The sequence below is a fragment of the Mesocricetus auratus genome, unplaced genomic scaffold, assembly GCF_017639785.1.
Source record: "Mesocricetus auratus isolate SY011 unplaced genomic scaffold, BCM_Maur_2.0 Super-Scaffold_15014, whole genome shotgun sequence".
NCBI classification, from domain to species: Eukaryota; Metazoa; Chordata; class Mammalia; order Rodentia; family Cricetidae; genus Mesocricetus; species Mesocricetus auratus.
This window is the reverse complement of record NW_024429186.1, coordinates 32,287,384-32,306,396: the sequence shown is the minus strand read 5'-3', so window position 1 is coordinate 32,306,396 and position 19,013 is coordinate 32,287,384. Positions and strand designations below refer to the sequence as shown.

The 19,013-nt window shown below is 49.2% G+C and overlaps 1 protein-coding gene across 8 annotated transcripts in view; it reads right to left on the bottom strand.

Moving 5' to 3' along the window:
* Ltbp2 (latent transforming growth factor beta binding protein 2) overlaps positions 1-19,013 on the bottom strand; it is a 98,884-nt gene that overhangs the window by 45,694 nt on the left and 34,177 nt on the right. For all 8 annotated transcript variants that reach the window (XM_040742759.1, XM_040742760.1, XM_040742756.1 and 5 more), the window contains 3 exons: positions 2,034-2,224; positions 811-981; positions 201-407 (listed from right to left, as the gene is read on the bottom strand). In XM_040742759.1, the coding sequence (XP_040598693.1) occupies positions 201-407; positions 811-981; positions 2,034-2,224 (569 nt within the window). The remainder of the gene's footprint in view (positions 1-200; positions 408-810; positions 982-2,033; positions 2,225-19,013) is intronic.

Below are 19,013 nucleotides of genomic sequence, written 5' to 3'. Positions count from 1 at the left end.
GGGATGGGGGGGGCATAGCCGTGTTTTCTTCCCCAGCACAGGTCAAGGGTACACACACGTGGAGGAACTCTGATGGAATGGAAGGCAGAAATGTAGGGGATGACATGGAGACCTGTCCCAACCCAGCGTACCAATGATGACAGCACACACTCCACCCGGTGTTCCTCACAGGCTGGCTGCCCCAAATTGCTGGCACTCACCGAGCTGGTTAGAGAGAGGCAGCATGAAGGTGGATTGCTTCAAGGGTCCTTCCAGCAGGGATCTGTGGTGGGAGCCTCTCCTTGGAGGCTCCCTGTCTGGCTGTGGGACAGGCAGATGGCAGAACTTCCCGGTGGAGTTGGCTGGACACCAGCACTCATCCCGGCCAATGCAGCGTCCCCCGTTCAGGCAGGGGATCTGGCAGAAGTCTACAACGACACTCAGTGATTGGCAGCTGACCTCCAGTTGGTGACAAGCAAGGAGGGACATGGGATACTAAATTTGGGGGGCTTGGAGGGTGCAGAGCCCGTTGAAAGGCAGGGCCTTTCCTTGAAGCCCTGGAGTAAAGACCAGCAGATAACCATCGTTTTAGAGAAGCCTCCTTGTGTCTCCCCTGCCCACCCCAGTAACCTAGAGCAACTTGGACTCAGAGAGGTCATGTGAGTTGGCTGGAGTCACACAGCCAGGTTGGGACAGAGCTGGGGTAACACTCACTCCCTGCTGTGACTTATAACAACTGACAGAGTCATAGGACAAGAACCTCCAGTGACAAGGGTTCCTTGAAAGGCAGCCCCCACACACACCAAGCTCATCTGTGGGAAGGGGACTCACAGATACGGAAGCCAGACTGGGGGTCATGCCCGTGGCCACCCTGGCTGTACAGGGTGGTGGTGTCGCCCTTTTCACAGTTGTTGGCACAGCGTCCACGGGCACAGGTCTGCTTGCAGATGGTGGGAGTGAAGACGACCTTGATCTTCTTGATTTTCTCGGTGAGGTTCAGCCCTGCAGAGAGAGGGCTTGGGTCCTGGACAGAGCCAGAGCATAGCCCTGATCTCCAGAGCCTGGTACAAAAAGCCCTTAGATGAGAGGCGTGTCCTACAGCACCTGCTAAGACCTGAACACCAGGTTTGCGGGCAAGGTAGGGTGACGGCTTCAACAAGTGCCCCGACATGTCCCCGTAAGTCCATGCTTTGTGTACACTGCAAGAGGAGCCATTCAAAACTGCGCTGGCAATTCTCATATATCTAACTAATATTTCTTTTTTGTTGTTGGTTTTTGTTTGTTTGTTTGTTTTCGAGACAGGGTTTCTCTATGCAGCTTTGGGGCCTGTCCTGGAACTTGCTTTGTAGATTAGAAGGTGTGCGCCATCACTGCCCAGTTTGAATATTTCATTTTACAGCGGGACTGAGGTGAAAAGATACTCAGGGTGCTCTTCTTTACACAGCCAAACAGCGCAGGCCTAGGCTTTGAGCACAAGGGCAGAGAGTGGAACATAGCTCAGACTGGCAGAGAAGGGGTTTCCCGGGGGAAATAGAGGAAGTTAATGCCTGAGGAATGGCTGGAATCAGGTTTGAGGGCAGGGGAGGAGGTCTGGTTACCAGCTTCAGTTAGCACGGTGTGGGGAAGCCAGCAAAACATCAAGGCGGAAGTGAGGGCTGCAGGAAATGGCGGTTGTATGGTGGTAGGCATCCAGAAACGCTGGGGGTTTCCTAGAAGCAGCTGACTGCACTGGTCCAGGGTTGGAGTTTGCAGAAAAGATAATGCTGAAGTGCATGAGTCAGGGAATTGAGGCCCCCGGCTGGATGTGGAGCAAGCGAAGGCAGGCAGAGGTGACAGAGCAGGAGAGGGCAGACTGCCGTCAAAGTCCTAGGGTCCAGATGGATTAGTTTGACACCCTGGAACTCGGCACAAAGCAAGCGCACCAATACTGTTTGTTGTCTGGCTGAAAACGTGAAGGACAAGGTGACCGCTCTGTCCTCTGAGAGTGGGGGAGGGGTGGGGAGCAGAGGCGGGGCAAGAATGCTCCCCTGGGTCCAGATGCAGGATAATCTTACCCCAAGGGGGTGAGAGATGGTTCACATGGGGTCCTGGCTGGGTGCCATCTCTCAGCTCCAGTCCTGGTCCCGAAGGCAAAGCATTGGACGTCAGCTGGCCATTGGCACCAGTGGCCGGATAGCGGCGAACAGTCCTGGGCAGCCCTGTGAGCTGCTGCAAGGGGCGGGTCTGGCTGAGGCCGTTCCGGGTCCTGTGGAGATGATCATGACCTGGGGTTTGCACCCCAGGAGCAGCACCTCTTGGCCCTCTGTCATCTAGCTGACCTCAACCTATCACTTGCGCTTGAAGAATTCTGTTCCTTAAAGATGCCTTCTCCCCACCCAAACACAGCTGACTCCAAGGGTAGCCAGGCTTCTATGGGGGGAGGACCTACCCCGACTGGAGTATTTAGGAAACCCAGCCTTAGGACCTTTGACTACAACAGACTTTCCTGTGTAGCTCCGACATTCCGGGAGTCTTTGACAGCCCACTCATGGGCCAGCCCCATGGTGTGTGCCCAAACCCTGCTATTTTTATCCCCAGTACTGGGGATAAATCCCAGGAACGTACACATGCTAGGCAAGCACTCTACCACCGTTATGTCCCCAGCCCCATTTAACGTCTTTTATTTTGAAGCCTGGTCCAGACTGGCCTCAAATTCCTCTTGGCTCAGCCTCCCCAGAGCTGGGATCACAGGTATGCCTCACCACACACGCAGCCCTGCCACTTCTCCATGAACCCTCTATGTGAATTACAATGTGGGGTGGGTGAACAAGTATACATGCAGAGATCATTCAGGGCAGAGCCTAGGATCTATCTCCCGATTAATTAACACAAAAATGATGCAACAACCATATCCAAAGAGAAGAAAGAATTCATCAATCTCCCATCCCAGCAGGGAAGATACTTTTGCCTATTTTCCAGCCTTTTTGCTCAAGTATGATTTTACAAGATTATCATCAGCTGTATATACAATTTAATTTTTTAACTTAACATTGTGCCCACTTTATATAGTTAATTACACACTTCCCCCCAGAGTTATCATCTTCCCTGCCTTGTGGCTGTTGATATGAGTCACAACTCAGAGACACACTCCTATTGCACTCTTAGATTGCTGGTTTTCACTGTGGAAAGTCATTAGCCAAAGGCACTCGCCACCCAGCCTGACCACCTAAGTTCGATCCCTGGGACACACACGGTGGGAGAAGAGACTGCTACAAGTTATCCTCTGATCCCCACGTGCACACCATGCCCCCACAAAAACAAATAAATGTCAGATTTTAGATACTCATTTAGGGTGGTTCTTGTTCCATCTAATTGTTTCAGTCTATGTTTGATTTTGTGTGTGTATATAGTGTGTAGGTGCATTTGCACATGTGTTCAGGTGTGTGCGGAGGTTAGAGTTTGACCCTGGGCATCTTCCTCAATTACTTTCTGCTTGCTTTACTTTTTGAGATAGGTCCTCTCACTGAACCTAGAGCCGTGGTGATGTGTTATTTATGATTTAATAAAGCTTTCCTGAAGATCAGAGCACAAAGCCAGCCACACTAGTTAGCTATAGAAGCTGGGCAATGGTAACACATAACTCTAATCCCAGAACTCAGGAGACAGAGGCAGATGGATCTCTATGAGTCAAGGCCATCCAGGGTTACACGGAAAGTGAATCAGTCTAAAAAGGAAACAGAGCTCCCGCCTTTAATCCCAGCACTGTAAGGAAGAAGCAAAGGGTCTCATGTGAGATTTAGTTTCCAGTCACAGGGAAGACAGAAACTCCATTTCAGCCTTGATGAAGGTAAGAGCTACTGGCTGGCTGCTTTGCTTCTCTGATCCTCAGCTTGAACCCCGTATCTGTCTCTGGGTTTTTATTATTCGTGTTACAAGAGCTCACCAGTTGTGCTAGCATGGGTGGCCAGGAAGCTCAAAGAACCATGTAGAGCAAGCCCCCTAATGCAAATGGTAATGATGATGATTGAGACGGGGACCTCCGTCTGCACTTCCCTACGGCTGGACTACAGGTGTGTGCGCCCACACCTGGGTTTGCTTTTACATAATGCTTGGGAATGAACGCATCCTCTCTCATGTGGGTAGAAAGCCCTCATGTGGGTAGAAAGCAAGTGAACCATTTCCCCAGCCCTCAAGATTTTTAAAAAATTATTTATTATGTATACAGTGTTCTGCCTGCATGTCTACTTACAGGCCAGAAGAGGGCACCAGATTTCATTACAGATGGTTTTGAGGCACCATGTGGGTGCTGGGAATTGAACTCAGAACCTCTGGAAGAGTAGCCAGTGCTCTTAACCTCTTAGCCATCTCTCCAGCCTCCAGCCCTCAAGGTTTTAAATAACTACTTTTATTTAGCCTTTGTATTTTATGTACTTGAGAAGTGTTCAATAATAAACATTTTGAAAACAGTTATGACATTAAGATTCCTCAGGCTTATCAAAGATTACAAACAGCTTCGGCTTTAATATATTTTGGTGTGTTGTTTTCTGAAGGAGTCCCATCAAAACATAAGTTTCACAATGTATACATGCATCAGCATTACATGGAATCATATATATAATTTTATGGGTTTCTTTTGTGCCAGTTAAGACTTAACAAAGCACAGAAATGTGTGACACAGAGCACACACTCACTAGTGCAGCCTATAATAGTAATTATTGTTGTCACCATCAATGTTGAGAGTCTGCTAGGCAGCTGAGGCTAGCCTCCTAATTGTAGTTTTCCTTTGAGAACTGGGATTACAGGCAAGCACTACCTGCGACTCCCAGCCTTATGGTCAAATTTTGTAATACATTAATCGAATCAGCATAATAATGATACTCCTTCTCCTTTTTAAATTTTAATTTAAAAATTATTTTTGTGCCAGGCAGTGGGGGCGCACGCCTTTAATCCCAGCACTCAGGAGGCAGAGGTAGGTGGGTCTCTGTGAGTTTGAAGACAGCCTGGTCTACAGAGCGAGTTCCAGGACAGCCAGGGCTACACAAAGAAACCCTGTCTTGAAAAACAACAGCAAAAATTATGTTTGTGTGTATGTGTGTGTGGCTATGTATGGGTATATCCATGCGAGTACAGATGCCTGCTGAGACCAGAGACATCATATCCTCTGGAGCTGAAGTTACAGGTGATTGTGAGCTGCCTGTGGGTGCTGGGAACTGAACTTGGGTCCTCTATAAGAACAGTATGTGCTCTTAACAGCTGAGCCATTTCCCCAAGCCTCCCTTTTTAAAAATACTTCTGCGGTTGAAATTTTGTTCATGGATGTATTTATTGCTTGTTCTTTGACAACCGTTTGAATTGTTTATCTCATAAACTTGAACAGATCTTCTACATGTTTGTTATTGGAGGGCCTCTATTGTAAATACTCTAGCATTCTGACAGTGACATGAGCCACTGTATACACAGCAACATCTGGACCATGGCGGGTGAGAGGACATGTGAGCGTGGACTCTGAGAGGGACCAAAGATTCACCCAACAGTACACAATAGCTAAACCAAGACACTGGGATTCCAGATGGGCCACCCTGACTCCAGAGCCTGCCTTCTGTGCCAGCCCAGACTCCAGTGGGAGTTAGCCAGAACTTAGGGGTTCTCTGCACTTGGCAGGTCCTACCTCTTTCCTCCTCGTGGGATTCCGTGCCCAAGAGATCCGATCTGGGACCCTGGCCTTCTCCTGCTCTACAGTGGTTGGCTCCATGTGCTCACGCCATGAGCACTCTGCTGACAGAAGCTAGACTTGGACAACGTCAAAGCCTGATTACCTCATCTACTCAAGATGGCTCCTGGGAACCTCAATGCTGCTCCTTCTAGAACCTTCAGCAGCAAAGCCTCTCCCTGCTTCCAGCGTTTGGGGATTGGAATAGGAGAGGGCCCATCAGCCATGTGCATGCGGAGAGGGCTGGGAGAATGGGGGGGGCATGCAAGGAGAGGGCTGGGAGAACGGGGGGCATGCAAGGAGAGGGCTGGGAGAATGGGGGGCCATAGGAGAGGGCTGGGAGAACGGGGGCCATGCAAGGAGAGGGCTAGAGAATGGGGGGCCATAGGAGAGGGCTGGGAGAATGGGGGGCCATGCAAGGAGAGGGCTGGGAGAATGGGGGGCCATGCAATTACTTTACTAATACAAGTGAGTGTTCATAAGAGGAAAAGTGTGAACCAAGGGACAGAAGAGTTAGCTACAGTTTAATCTCATCCCCACCCTCAGCACCACCCCGATGAGAAAATGTGACCAAGTCACTTAACATCCCTCTCCATTTAAAAGGAAGAAGAATACAGAAAAAAAGTTCAAGCATCCTTATACATAAAGGGCCAAGTGTGTAATCTGTTGTAACATATATATATTTTTTTAAATGATCAGGGACCTCTTCTGAACCCAATTCATTGTCACCCACTGATATGTCAAAGGGAGTTAAATGACAAGAATCCAAAAGGTCTGCTGACTGAGAGGCTTAGAGCAAAGTAAACATTGAAGCCCTGGTTCTTCAGTGAGAGTGCAGCCATAGCCACTACGCCCTCCTACATAGTCCTCAGAGGTTGCAGGAGCAGGAGACATCGTGGCCAGCTCACCTCTGGCCTCCTGGCCAGGGCTGCCATGTCCACAGCCAACAGGGCTGAGACGGAGACAGGAGCTTGGAGTTTGCCCCAGTCATCCAACCCTGGTGTCATGCATATGTTTGTCCTTAAACACACCACAATTGGAGTCCTGATGTGTGTCTTGCCTCCATCTCCAGACGCGGGACACTAAGACAAGGCCTGGCACCATGTTTGATCCAGCGTCCCCCTCAAGAATAACTGCGTGGTGGCTACAAAGGCAAAGCCTCAACAAGAGGGTGACTGTCATGGGTAACAGCCCCTGGGGACAGGTGGGTCTGCTGAGCTTTGCAAGAATGGCTTCAGTGTCAGCCAAGGACAGCAGTTTCTAAGCGTCCTAGACACAAGGATGGTATTCGCTATCCCTGGGCTTGTTCCAAGGAAGTCCCAGCAATGCTACTGCAATTAGCCAAAACAACTATCTCTAAACTTCAGGGTTTCATGGATTGACCACAGTTTGAATGACTGGGAGACCCACATAAAGTTTCCAACTTTTTATTTAAGTGGTGCAGGGACTAACTAATATTTTTAATTAATTAATTTATTTCATTTATGTGTATGTATGTGAGTTTGTGTGAGTTTATATGAACTACGTGTATGCTGGTGCCTGTCTGCAAAGGCCAGAGGATGTTGGATCACCTGGAACTGGAGTTTTAGGTGGCTGTGAGTCACCTGCTGTTGGTTCTGGGAATGGAATCCAGGTCTTCTGCAAGAGCAGTAAGCGTTCTTAACTTCTGGGAAATCTCTCTAGCTTGAGGGAAGGTTAATCTTTTTTTTTCTTTTGAAGGTTTATTTATATATTTATATATACAAGTATATAAATATATATATTTGCATGTATACCTTTATGCCAGAAGAGGGCACCAGATTCCACTATAGATGGTTGTGAGCCACCACATGGTTGCTGGGAACTGAACTCAGGACTCTGGAAGGGGAGCCAGTTCTCTTAACCACTGAGCCACCTCTCCAGCACCCAGGGATGGTTAATCTTTATTGTCCACCTGGTTGGATTAAAACCACCTAGAAAATCAGTGATGAGACACGCCTCTGGGTGTGCCTGTGAGGGTGTCTCCAGAGATGATTAGATCATGAGTGCTCTGACCTAATCATGGGCTCCTAATGTGACATCATTCTGGGAGGTGGTGACAGGTGGGGGCAGGGAACTAGTCGGGGGAAGTAAACGGGGGGGGCGGTATAGCTTGCCATCGCCTCTTTCCCTTGACTCTCTTTTCTCTGCTCCCTGTCCACCATAAAGAAGCTGCAACACAAGCCCCTGCTGCCCTAACATTCTGCCCAGCAACCAGCCCAGAAACTCAAAGACCAGCGGCTGAGGATGAATCCTCTGAAACCATGAGCCGAAATAAATAATCCCTCCTATATGGTGCCTGTGTCAGGCACTTTGAACAACAACAAAATCAACTAACATGGAGGGATATGATGCTAACACACACAGGAATGCACACTGATCTTACCACCATGACTTCATATAAGAAAAGACTTTCAGGCCGGGCAGTGGTGGCTCATGCCTTTAATCCCAGCACTCAGGAGGCAGAGGCAGGCGGATCTCTGTGAGTTCAAGGCTAGCCTGGTCTACAAAGTTATACAGAGAAACCCTGTCTCGAGAAACCATAAAAAAAAGAAAAGACTTCAGTGCCCAAATCAATATTTGAATTGGCTTAACTTTATGAACTCTTTCAACAAGTTTAGTGAGAAAAAAGTTCTCATATCAGATAATTGGGACCTGCGGGCTTATAATGAGGCCGTTCAATGAAGTCTGCAGGGGTCTCCGTACTGTGCTTCCCAGTTCAGTGGTATGGAGACACAGGCTAGGGGCTCCACAGTCCACCCATCCACGTAACTCTTCTTAGAAGCTCAATTCTGCCTAGCTCATATGCATAGTGGTACTTAGGGCTCCCTGGTGCTGTCTTGTTTGAAAAAAGTTTTTGCTGCTAAAAGAAGACATTTAAATATCAACACATGGTGCACAGAACAGCTCTGGGTGCTGTTGCTAAGTACCCAGCACTGAGCCAGGTGTTTAAGTACCTCATCCTATCCTGGCTACTTTAGAATGAGAACAATGAGTTGCAGAATAACATGGGTACTCTACTTCCAGTGAGAATAAGCTCTCATTGGGTAGTGACTTTTAAGCAAGCCAAGGCTACAGAGTAAGCCTCAAAAAAAATTCTTTAAAAAAAGTCTCAAAAAAATTCTCCTCCCTGCTGGTCTGGAAGGAACTGTAAACAGTGGGTATTTGTATAACTATGCTTTCAAATTATATATATATATATACATTATCTAAGAATTATATATGTATTATGTATCAGACAGCATATTTGTCCTTAATAAAACTAAATCCTATTCTTTCCAGAAACTCCATTTTATAAAGAAGGTAATCAAGGCTCAGCAAAGGTGTGATAAATGTATGGAAAAGTCTAGAACCCAAGATGTACTGTGATGATGACAGTTACTGAATTTTGGGTGCAAAAAAGACATCATTTAGTAGAGAGCCCCAGGGGTTGGCGATTGACACTCAAACTTGCACTGAGAGGATGGATGAGGTGCGGGGTCTAGAGACACTCACGTGGGCGGGGTCTAGAGACACTCACGTGGGCGGGGTCTAGAGACACTCACGTGGGCGGGGTCTAGAGACACTCACGTGGTGAACGTGGAAAGAGCGTGAGAGGAGACCAGAGGCCCACAGGCGTGGGAAGGGTGCGAACAGGCAGCAATGCACGAGAGCAGGGGAGCCGGAGGACAGCAATGGCAGGGACGGACAGTGACAGCGCTCATAAGAACAAAATATGATCATGTATGTTGCTGGTTGGCTTTTTGTCAGCCTTATACAAGCTAGGGCCATCTGGGAGAGGAAGCCTCCATTGGGAGGATGCCTCCATCAGATTGGCCCGGAGGCAAGTGTGTGGGAGTGTTTCCTTGATCAATGATTGGTTGGGAGGGCCTGGCTCACTAGGGATGGCGCCACCCCTGGGGTCCTAGGACGTCTAAGAAGGCAGGCTGAGCAAGCCACAGACAGCAAGCCAGTGGGCAGCGTTTCCCTGCAGGCTCTGCTTCAGTTCCCACCCCCAGGTTCCTGCCTTGAGTTCCTGCTTAGAGAAAATAAGGTGAGAAACGCATGGAGGTAAGAATCGTCCTTAATGAGTCCAGGTGTGCAAAGAGTAGAACGGAGAAGACAAGGGGAAAGGAGGTTTAATGGTCTTTTAGTGCCTGGCAGCATGCTAAGTGTTTAGCACCGTTTATCACTCACTCAAACAATTCAGTGGTCAAAACCTCTGCTTAGCACAAATCACCTTAAACAAAGTTAAAAGACAGATGAGCAAGTGTGTGTGTGTGTGTGTGTGTGTGTGCAATCACAGACAAAAGAGAAATTATCACAGTATCTACAGAGAGGACAGGCCCGCAGCTCTGAAAGAAAACCTGCAAAAGAAACTGAATAAAAGCTCAGAGGAGGAAGTCCCAAGTGCTCAGCCTTTCTGTGTAGAAGATGTACAAATGAAAAATGACCCCACAACAGCATGTTTTAATCCGCCAGAGGAGCAAAACTCCCCAAGTTTAATAACATACGTGTTGTTGAAACGGCAGAAACAGGCTCGCAGATGTTGCTGCCAGGAGCTGGGCTCTTGGAGGACAGCCGGGCCTTGCCGGCGCTCGGCACAGGGCAGCGAGGCTTTGAGCCTGACGGCCATCTCTGAAACTGGTCTGCGGATAAGCCTGCTTTGGTGGTGCTGCTACCCTCCTGGCCCTATGGGGACTGCGGCTTCCCCTTAGCTGCAAGGGTAGAGGCCCATCACTTAAACCTGGGATTTCTGAGTCCCATTTTTGGCCAATGGGAACCTCCTGAGAGGGTCTCCTCATCCTGACTACGCAGCTGATGACTGCCCCCCAATGGGAGGCCACAGCCCCTTCCCTCAAGGTAGGACAATTTTGAACACTCCATCCTCGGCTCCTGGGCTCGTGTCCCTGGTTGGCTGCCTCTACTGTCCCAGTCAGCTTCCTGCTTTCCTTGTAACACTTCTACACCCCTAAGGGGCCGTCCCAAAACATGTGTTCATGTCCAAAACGATACAAATATAAGGCTTTACAGAGCAACACTGTTTTGAATTAGCAAAGTATTTTGTACAGAAGAAGCGACTGAGTGGCCTCCAGGAGGGGAGTGGATAAACTAGAGAGGCTGCAGGATGGAGCCAGGTGTCTTAACAGCTCTTTCATATCAGGAAGGAACACTCTCCAAGACATATTGAAATGTGGAAACGCAACAGCCCAAATCCAACCTCCCAGCTGTTTTCATACAGGCTCTGACCTAACAATGGTCTTTACGTTTTTCAACAGCTGGAAAAAGAGTTAGAAGACTGTTTCTTGACATGAGAAAATGATATAAAATTCAAATGTAAGTTTCCATAGTTGAAGCCTCCCTGGAGCAGGGCCACGCACTGTCTATGGCTGGTTTTGCTCCTCAGCGGCCCAGCTGAGTAGTTGCAGAAGCCACATGTCACAGGAAGCTGAAATTATTTACCATGTGGCCTTTTATGGAAGAAGTGTGCTGACTCCTGGTGTAAGGGCATGCAAAGTTGTAAAAAAAATACTGAAAATACAGACACACGTTGTGCATATACATAAAGCAGACTTAGAAGGAAACCCTGGGAAATTAATAATAGTGGCTGCTTATGTGGGAGAGGCAGGAAGTGGGAGCTCAGGTCACCTCCTGGTACGAAGGCCTTTTGGTGTATGTATGTATGTATGTATGTCTGTATGTGCATTGGTGTGAGGGTGTCAGATACCCTGGAACTGGAGTTACGGACAGTTATGAGCTACCATGTGGATGCTGGGAATTGAACCCGGGTCCTCCAGAAGAGCAGCCAGTGTCTTAACCCCTGAGCCATCTCTCCAGCTCCCTGATATAAAGGTTTAATGAACAATTTACTCTGTGCGGGGCTCTGTACCAATAATACACATCATATGCATCCTCTCAAGTAGGCCTCTCTGTAACCTGGTTCCCGACTTATACACATGATCCCTATTTATAATTGAAAACAAGCAAACTAGAAGGTAGATCTACAACAACAGAAGGTTGCAGAATGCACGCTGCACAGAAGCCAGGTCAGGAAACCAGGCTCACTTCATCCTGAATCCCCTCTCCTTTGTTATTAGTACCATTTTACAGACAAGAACACTGAGGCTTTGAGAGGTACAGGACAGGTTTGGATCCACATTCTGGGGCCTCCTACACCCTCCTTTAGGCATCCAGGACGCTCTTATGGCTGGAGAGGTGGCTCAGTGATCCAAAGTGCTTGCTGCTCTTCCAAAGGACTTGAGCTCTGTCCCAACATCCATACCAGGTGACTCACAACCACCTTTAACTGCAGCTCCAGGGAATCCCACACACTCCTCTGGCCTCCTTGGGCACCTGCATACATATGTGTGCGCACACACACGCGCACACACACACAGAGAGCAAGTAAATTTTGTTTTTTTTTTTTTGAAGAAGCACTTACACATGCCTGTCGCTGCTTGGATACTGGGTCCCAAGGATGGCAAGCACTCTCTTTCCCTTTCATATCTACTGGAAGCTGGGCAAAGTGACCAGCACCCAGCGAAGGGGAGGAGGCTCGGCCAGAGCCAGCATTAGTATCAAGGCACTAATGGCAGTAGAAGAGAGGAGAGGGCTGGAGGCCAGACAAGGCTTTGGCTGTGATCTGGGCTACGAGTGACCAAGGTTGGACCAAGAGGAAGAAGGTAAGGGTTCTAGCGCTGTTTCAGAAGTGGGGACGGCCGGGTGTCTGGGAGGGAGATGTTTGGAAGCCCAGCTTCCTTTCATTGCTGTTTTTGGAAGCAGAGACTCACATGTCCCAGGTTGGCCTTAAATTTGCTGTGCTGTTGAGGACAATCTTGAACTTCCGATTCTCCAACTGTCAAAGCCTGAGGTTACCGACCAGGAGCCCAGATTACAACCCAAGAGAAATGGGTAGCGGGGCTCTGCTGGCAACATGATGTGTTTAATGCCTCAAGCTGAATCTCAAGTCAGAAACCCAAAAGGCCAGACTCAGTCCAGGCAGTGCTGCAGCCACAGTGGAAAGGTGTTGGGGGGCGGGAGGGGGCAGTTGATCTCACCAGGGGAGAGGATGTCTTCCAGGGCCCCTGCTGAGCTCAGGCCCTACTCTGCTAACACCTCCTGACCTAAGGGGGAAATCTGCTAATGAGCAGCATGGCCTCAGCTTTAAGTTGCATTCTATAAATCCTCCAGCCTCGGTGCCTGCTACCACTTGTCTGCTAGTGCATGACTGAGCAAATGAACTAGCAATAAACTGATGTTAACGGAAAAATGTGGCAACAGATCGTCACGCTTCACTCAATAGTTCAGTTCACTCTTTCCATGGGCCTGTGTGTTTGTGTGTGTGTGTGTGTGTGTGTGTGTGTGTGTGTCCACACACACAGGTGATTATCTAAGTTTCTGCTAATAAAAATGTTTCCAGTTTCCAGCTAGTTCCTGTCATGAGACAAACTGTATCGATGGCTCATGGTATTCCTTGAGACTTCCACGTGCCCAGACACCTAAACATGTTGAGAAAGGTAAGTGAGGAGACTAAAGAAAAACATGGTGGGGAGGAGCAGAGAACGTGGCCTAGCTTAGAGGCAAACAGAGGAAGAGGCCATGCCGATGACGAGAGGTGACAGCCAGAGAAGGGTCAAAGAGGAAGCAGCAGAGAGGCAGTGGTTGCAACATTCTGCTCTGTGAATGCAGGACCAGTTCCTTGTAGGTCGGCGTGCTCTGGGTCCCCCTAGGGCCTCTGGCTTCCAGAGGATCTGGGTCCCTGAAAGGACCACAGGGCAAGTCTGGCAGATTACTATCCTGTCCCTTCTTGGATGGTCAGGCAGGCCTCACACTCCCTGCTCTGAGGCTCTGGGCCTCTAGTTCTTTCCATGGCCACACCCAGGTCTGAGAGGGCTGCAGGTCTGGCTCACAGACCCCAGGGGACGCTCCTGCCAAGATTTGGGTTAGAGGTGCACTGAAGTGGGGGGTCTTTCCTGGCGGGAACCATCTCTGCTTTGCTTCCCTGGCAGCTGAGTGAGGGTGTGTGAGGGGAGAACATAGCATTTCCAGAAAGGCATATAAATGCCAAAGGGAGGTCGTGGTTCTGTGTGTCCCATGGAGTGTTGGGGAAAGGAACATCCCTGGCTGAGGCCACATCCTTACTTCAAGGACAGCCCTGAAGCAGGTGCTACCTCAGTTTCAGGGGTCCTCCAAAGATGCTGAAGACCCTAACCCTCTCCTCTGCTAACTGCACAGCGTTTTTAAAGCAAGCGGTCTGTCTTACAGTTAAAGCCCCACCATGCTGACCACCTCAACTCCCTTCTGCCGCCTGGAAACCAGGCTCACTCCTAGGGTGCCTCAGGGCAGAGGTGGGAGGAAAATGTAGCTGGAGGGGCTGTCCAGGGCCTGGGAAATGCCTTTCACTTTCTACCCAGTGTGCCCAAGTGACAAATTTTCCAGGCAGTGGGCATTCCATTTTCCTCCAAGAGCTTTCAGTCTCCTTTGGGGCTCAGCAAGGCCACCATGCAGCTGAGCCAGGGGTGCAGACTCTCCAGAAGAGAAGGGACTGAATCTTACCCTCTATATCCTACAAGATGCAACACATTACTGGGGCACCCAGTTGCTGCCCCCAAATATCAACTACATTGAACTTCAGACTTCTTCGTGGTTCCCCCAGCTCTCTCTCCACTGCTGCCATCTACCCATCCCTGGAGAGTCCTTGTCCCCCAGCCAGGGCCAGGGTCATCTGGAAGACTTCTTAGCTCATAAGGAACCTAGACGTCATGAATTCATGACTGGCCAAGGTGTGCTTATGATGCCCTTGAATGTGCACAATCCCATCGGGCACTATGGGAAGGGTACCTTGCCTCCTGAGATGGGGAGGCAGGAGGCAGAAGACCGGCCACAACTAAAGCTGCCTCACTGCTGTGGAATAATTGCCTTGTACACTGTAAAAACTTGTCACTCGAGTTGGTTTAATAAAACAATGATTGACCAGTAAGCCAGGTAGGAAGTATAAATAGAGGTGACCAAACTAAGGATGAGGAAGGAGAAGGGCGGAGTCAGGAGTCACCAGGCAGATGCAGAGGGAACAGGAGATGAACATGCCATGCTAATAAATGCACTGCCATGTGGCAGAGTGTAAATAAGGAATATGGGTTAATTTAAAATGTAAGAGCTAGTTAGTAATAAGCCTGAGCTATTGGTCGAGCATTTACAATTAATATAAGCCTCTGAGTAATTATTTGGGACTGGAAGGTCAGGACAAAAAAGCTCTGCCTCCGTTTGCACCTCACTTCCTTCAGGAGGCTGAAGCACAGTACTAGGGTATGATGACCAGAATACAGGCTATATTTTAACCCTGTTCATCCTGGTACTTTTGGTGCAGCAAACCACACAAGCATCCACACACAGTAGCCCTGTGACAAGGTCCTGTGTGTGAGGCTATCAGAAGAACCCAAGAGAAGAAAAGCAGGATGCCACAGGGGCCAGGAAACTATGGCCAAGTAAGCTGTGCACCCAGCTGCTCCAGGCCTCCTAAGCAGGTCTGGTCCTGAGGCTGGAGCTTTCCAGAGATGCGGGATGTGAGCTGTGATAGGGAGTGGGAGGGGCAGGGAAAACAGTGACACAAAGGGACAGATGCAGAAGGTGCAGACGATGATGCTCAGTGGGGAACAAGGACTACGTGGTCAAGGGGAAACAGGAGGCTCATGCGAATAGCTAGCTAGAAGCCTGTCCTCTACCAAAAAAAAAAAAAGGCCTCCTTTCGGGCTCTGCCAAGTTGCTATGCTGAGCATTTCCCATATGTTAATTCATTTAATCATCATTAAAGTCCTGCCTAGTTTACAGATACAGCATGAGAAGCTAGGTGAGTTGTCCAAGGTCACGCAGCCAATGAGAAACAGAGAGATAGGCAAACATCGATGGGTAATGCTGTGTGAATCTACTTTGCATCTGGGTAAAGAAGACCTGGTCTGGATGTCATCTTATAGGACTCAGCATAAAAGAGAAGGCTTGAAGAGGTGTTGTACCTCCCTCACCCCCCACACAGCCCAGGAACTAATAGGAAGATCAGTCCCTTAGCTGCCCCTGTTGTCCACACTGCTCAGGGACGCTCCCTCCCTTCTCCTTCCCATTGGCTGCTCTTTCCAGATTGCTGGGAGCTCTTAGAAGAGAGGCAGGAGGCTAAGCCGTGCCGGCATTCCTTGTTACTGCAGAGAAAGAGAGGAGGAGGAAAGAAGGGAGGAAAGAAGAGAAAGAGGGAGGGAGGGAAGGAGGGAGGGAGGAGGAAGAGGGAGGGAGGGAGGGAGGGGGAAAGAAAGAGAGAAAGAAAGAGGGAGAGAAAGAAAGAGAGAAGGAAGGAAGGAAAGGAGGGAGGAAAGACAGGAAGCTGAAGGGAAGGACAAGGTAAGCAGGCTGTGCCTGCTCAAAGCTCACCCTCTTCCAAGCATCCTCTCCTTCAAATGACCTGAAAACTCCACAGAGGACACACAGAACAGAGTTGGTTCACTACAGAGCTTATTTAGTTTGGACGGTTTTTTGGGAGATGAGGCTGTGGGAGCTAATCACACAGCAACTCTCTCTTAAGATGGGCTGACACGTGGGAATCCTGAACTCAAGGATCAAAGGTGTGGGCAGACGTATTGCTGGAGACCTGATCAAGGCATGGGCCTCTCTTGGCTCTGTCACAGGACATCTGCTTACACTGTAGAAAGGTCACTCTCTCAGATCCCAGGACAGGAAACCAGATGAGCTGAGCTCAGGCTATAATGAGACATGTCTGAGAGCATTTCCTCCTCTGGCTATCTGCTGTCACAAGCTGGGTAGCTGGGGTGAGGTGGTATTCTCTGAGGACCACAATTCTCCCTACAGACTCCATTTGATCGAACACAGTAGTTCTCCTTTAACACAGTTTCGATGTCTGCAGTTTCACTGATTGTCAACTGCAACTAAAAACATCAAACATGGTCTGAAAATACTAGGTGGTAAATCTCAGAAATAATTCATAAGTTTTACATTGTGAACCATTCCAAGGGACGTCACGAACCTCTCATCACCTGTTCTGCGCTTCCCGGAGCGCGAGTTGTCCTTCTGCCCAGTACACACTGTATATGCTACCTTCCAGGAAGCCATTTAGTAGCTTGTTTGTAACTAAATGACCTTGATTTACTTAATCCTGGCCATAGGAGTGTGTGCTAGCAACACACATGTGCTAAAGCGAAGCCGTAAGGACAGGGAGATGTCTCAGTCAGGAACACGCTTGCCACTCAAGCGTGAGAACCTGAGTTTGATCCTCAGATCCCTTGTGAAAAAGCCAGACAAGGTTCTGTGCACTTGTAATCCCAACACTGATGGTGCAGAGACCGGAAGACCCCTGGGGCTTGCTGGACAGCCAGCCTGGCCAAATGGGTGAGCCCCGTGTCCAGTGAGAGACTCTGTCTCAAAAAAAAAATGAGGATGATAGCTCCTGACATGTCACAGTCAAGGATGTCCTCTGGCAGGCACATATGTATACACGTACCCCCCTCCACACACACACACAAATACAAGAGGGAGAAGTCAGAAGTGCCAATGAGCGAAACATGAACACTCTTGATTTAATGAGAAAAAATGAAAGGTCTTTGCTGAAGTTGCTGTGATCCACGAAGCATCTGTCCCTGAGATTACAAAGAGAGGAAAATCATTAGCAGTTTTTGCTGTCACGTCTCAGACTGCAAAAAACCATAGAGCTCTTTCTCCAAGGAAGAGGCCCAGGAAGGGTGCAGCCTCACAGGCCACTCAGAGGGTACCCCTCATCCTCCAATCCAGATTGCTACAAGAAGCTCTGATGTGACCCAGCCCACATGGACGGACAAGCGAGGCAGTGGTCAGAGCTGAGGCGCCAGGCGGAAAGAGCCGTGTGGGCAACTCGGCTGGGAGCTCTAGAGGTTTTGATTTATAATCTCTGTTTTGCAAGGCTCGGGGATTTTTCCCTTCAAGAAGCACTCGACTTCCTTGAATTTTAGACCTTTCACAAATATTTTTTTAGGAGACATGAGAAGAAGAAAAGCCTCCACCAAATGCCTGCCCCAGCTACTCACTTCCGCCACGAAGCAGAAACACAAAACCACAGCCCTGTGGCTCACAGGGGAGCTATGCATCTTCACAGCTCATTACTGGTAGCCATTTGGCAGTTGTCGGTGTCATCTGCAGACAGACAGATGGACACACACACACACACAGACATCCCTCGGGGTCTTGAAGGCAGGAGTCCTCCATTTGCATGCCTCCCATTCTCTCTTTCTAATCCATTTCTAGGAAATTATCCAGCTCAGTTTAGGTCTCTCCCTTAGGCACTCCCTGGAGGTGGAGTTCTTGGGGGGGGGTTTGGGGGAGAGTGCTAACTCCATGAATGATGCCACACATCACAACAAGTACATATATTTTAGAATCTTTTTCTTCTCTCTCTCTGTTATGCTAACAGCACTGGACTTTCCTGAAGCCATTTTCACCTGGGAAGCACTCGTTGGCTTTTCTGGCAATGCCCAGTGAACTAACTGATGGCAGATTTACAGATTGAGTAACTGGAAAAACTACTGGGCCCATAAATCAGAAACTTCCTCCACACGCTTGGCAAGGGCAAAACCTGATATAGATGTGAAATCCTTGAGCTCACAAGGATAGGTCTTGGAGCCTGGGAAACCTCCGCCGGGACTATGGAGCTACCAACTCCCTGCCAGTCAGCACCCAGGCCCTGGTCACACGCGCGCCCCCTGGGGCTTTGCCCACCCTTCCTTTCCTCTTTTTCTTTGATCCTTAACCTCTCCCTTCCAAACGAAAATCCTAGAGGCCTGAAGTCCACCAAGCGCTGGTGTGTTTCCAGTTAACACAGTTGCCCTCCGTTTCCCCACTGGCAGCTTGCCCACGGGACACTGTGAGGCTGCCCCGATACTGGAGGCTCTTCTACCTGCCTTGGGGGCCTTCTGACATCCCTCTCAGGTCACACTCAGGTCACACGAGGCCCTGGGAGGCTTCTTTATCCTGGGTACTAGCCTAGGGGGAATTCCAGGAAAAGATCGGAGGGAGGAGGAAAGTGAGTGGAGGTCCCATCCTCTCAGACTCTAGACAAGCACTGACTGTAGGCTGGCCCCAGAGGCAGCCTGCCATGCAGATGTGCTACTCTGGATCCTAGCAACTGCCTCTTGTCCCTTGAAAGGAGACTTGATGTTGCTAGGAGCCCTCGCTTTCCCCTCCCCCACCCACACCTTGTTAAACTGTCCCCACAGAGCTCCCTCCGCCCTCCGCTGGGACTCAGATACAAACAAGGAACACTCCTCACTGTGGAGTACTGCACCCCAAACTGTGTGCGGCCCAGCACTTTCTTCTGGGT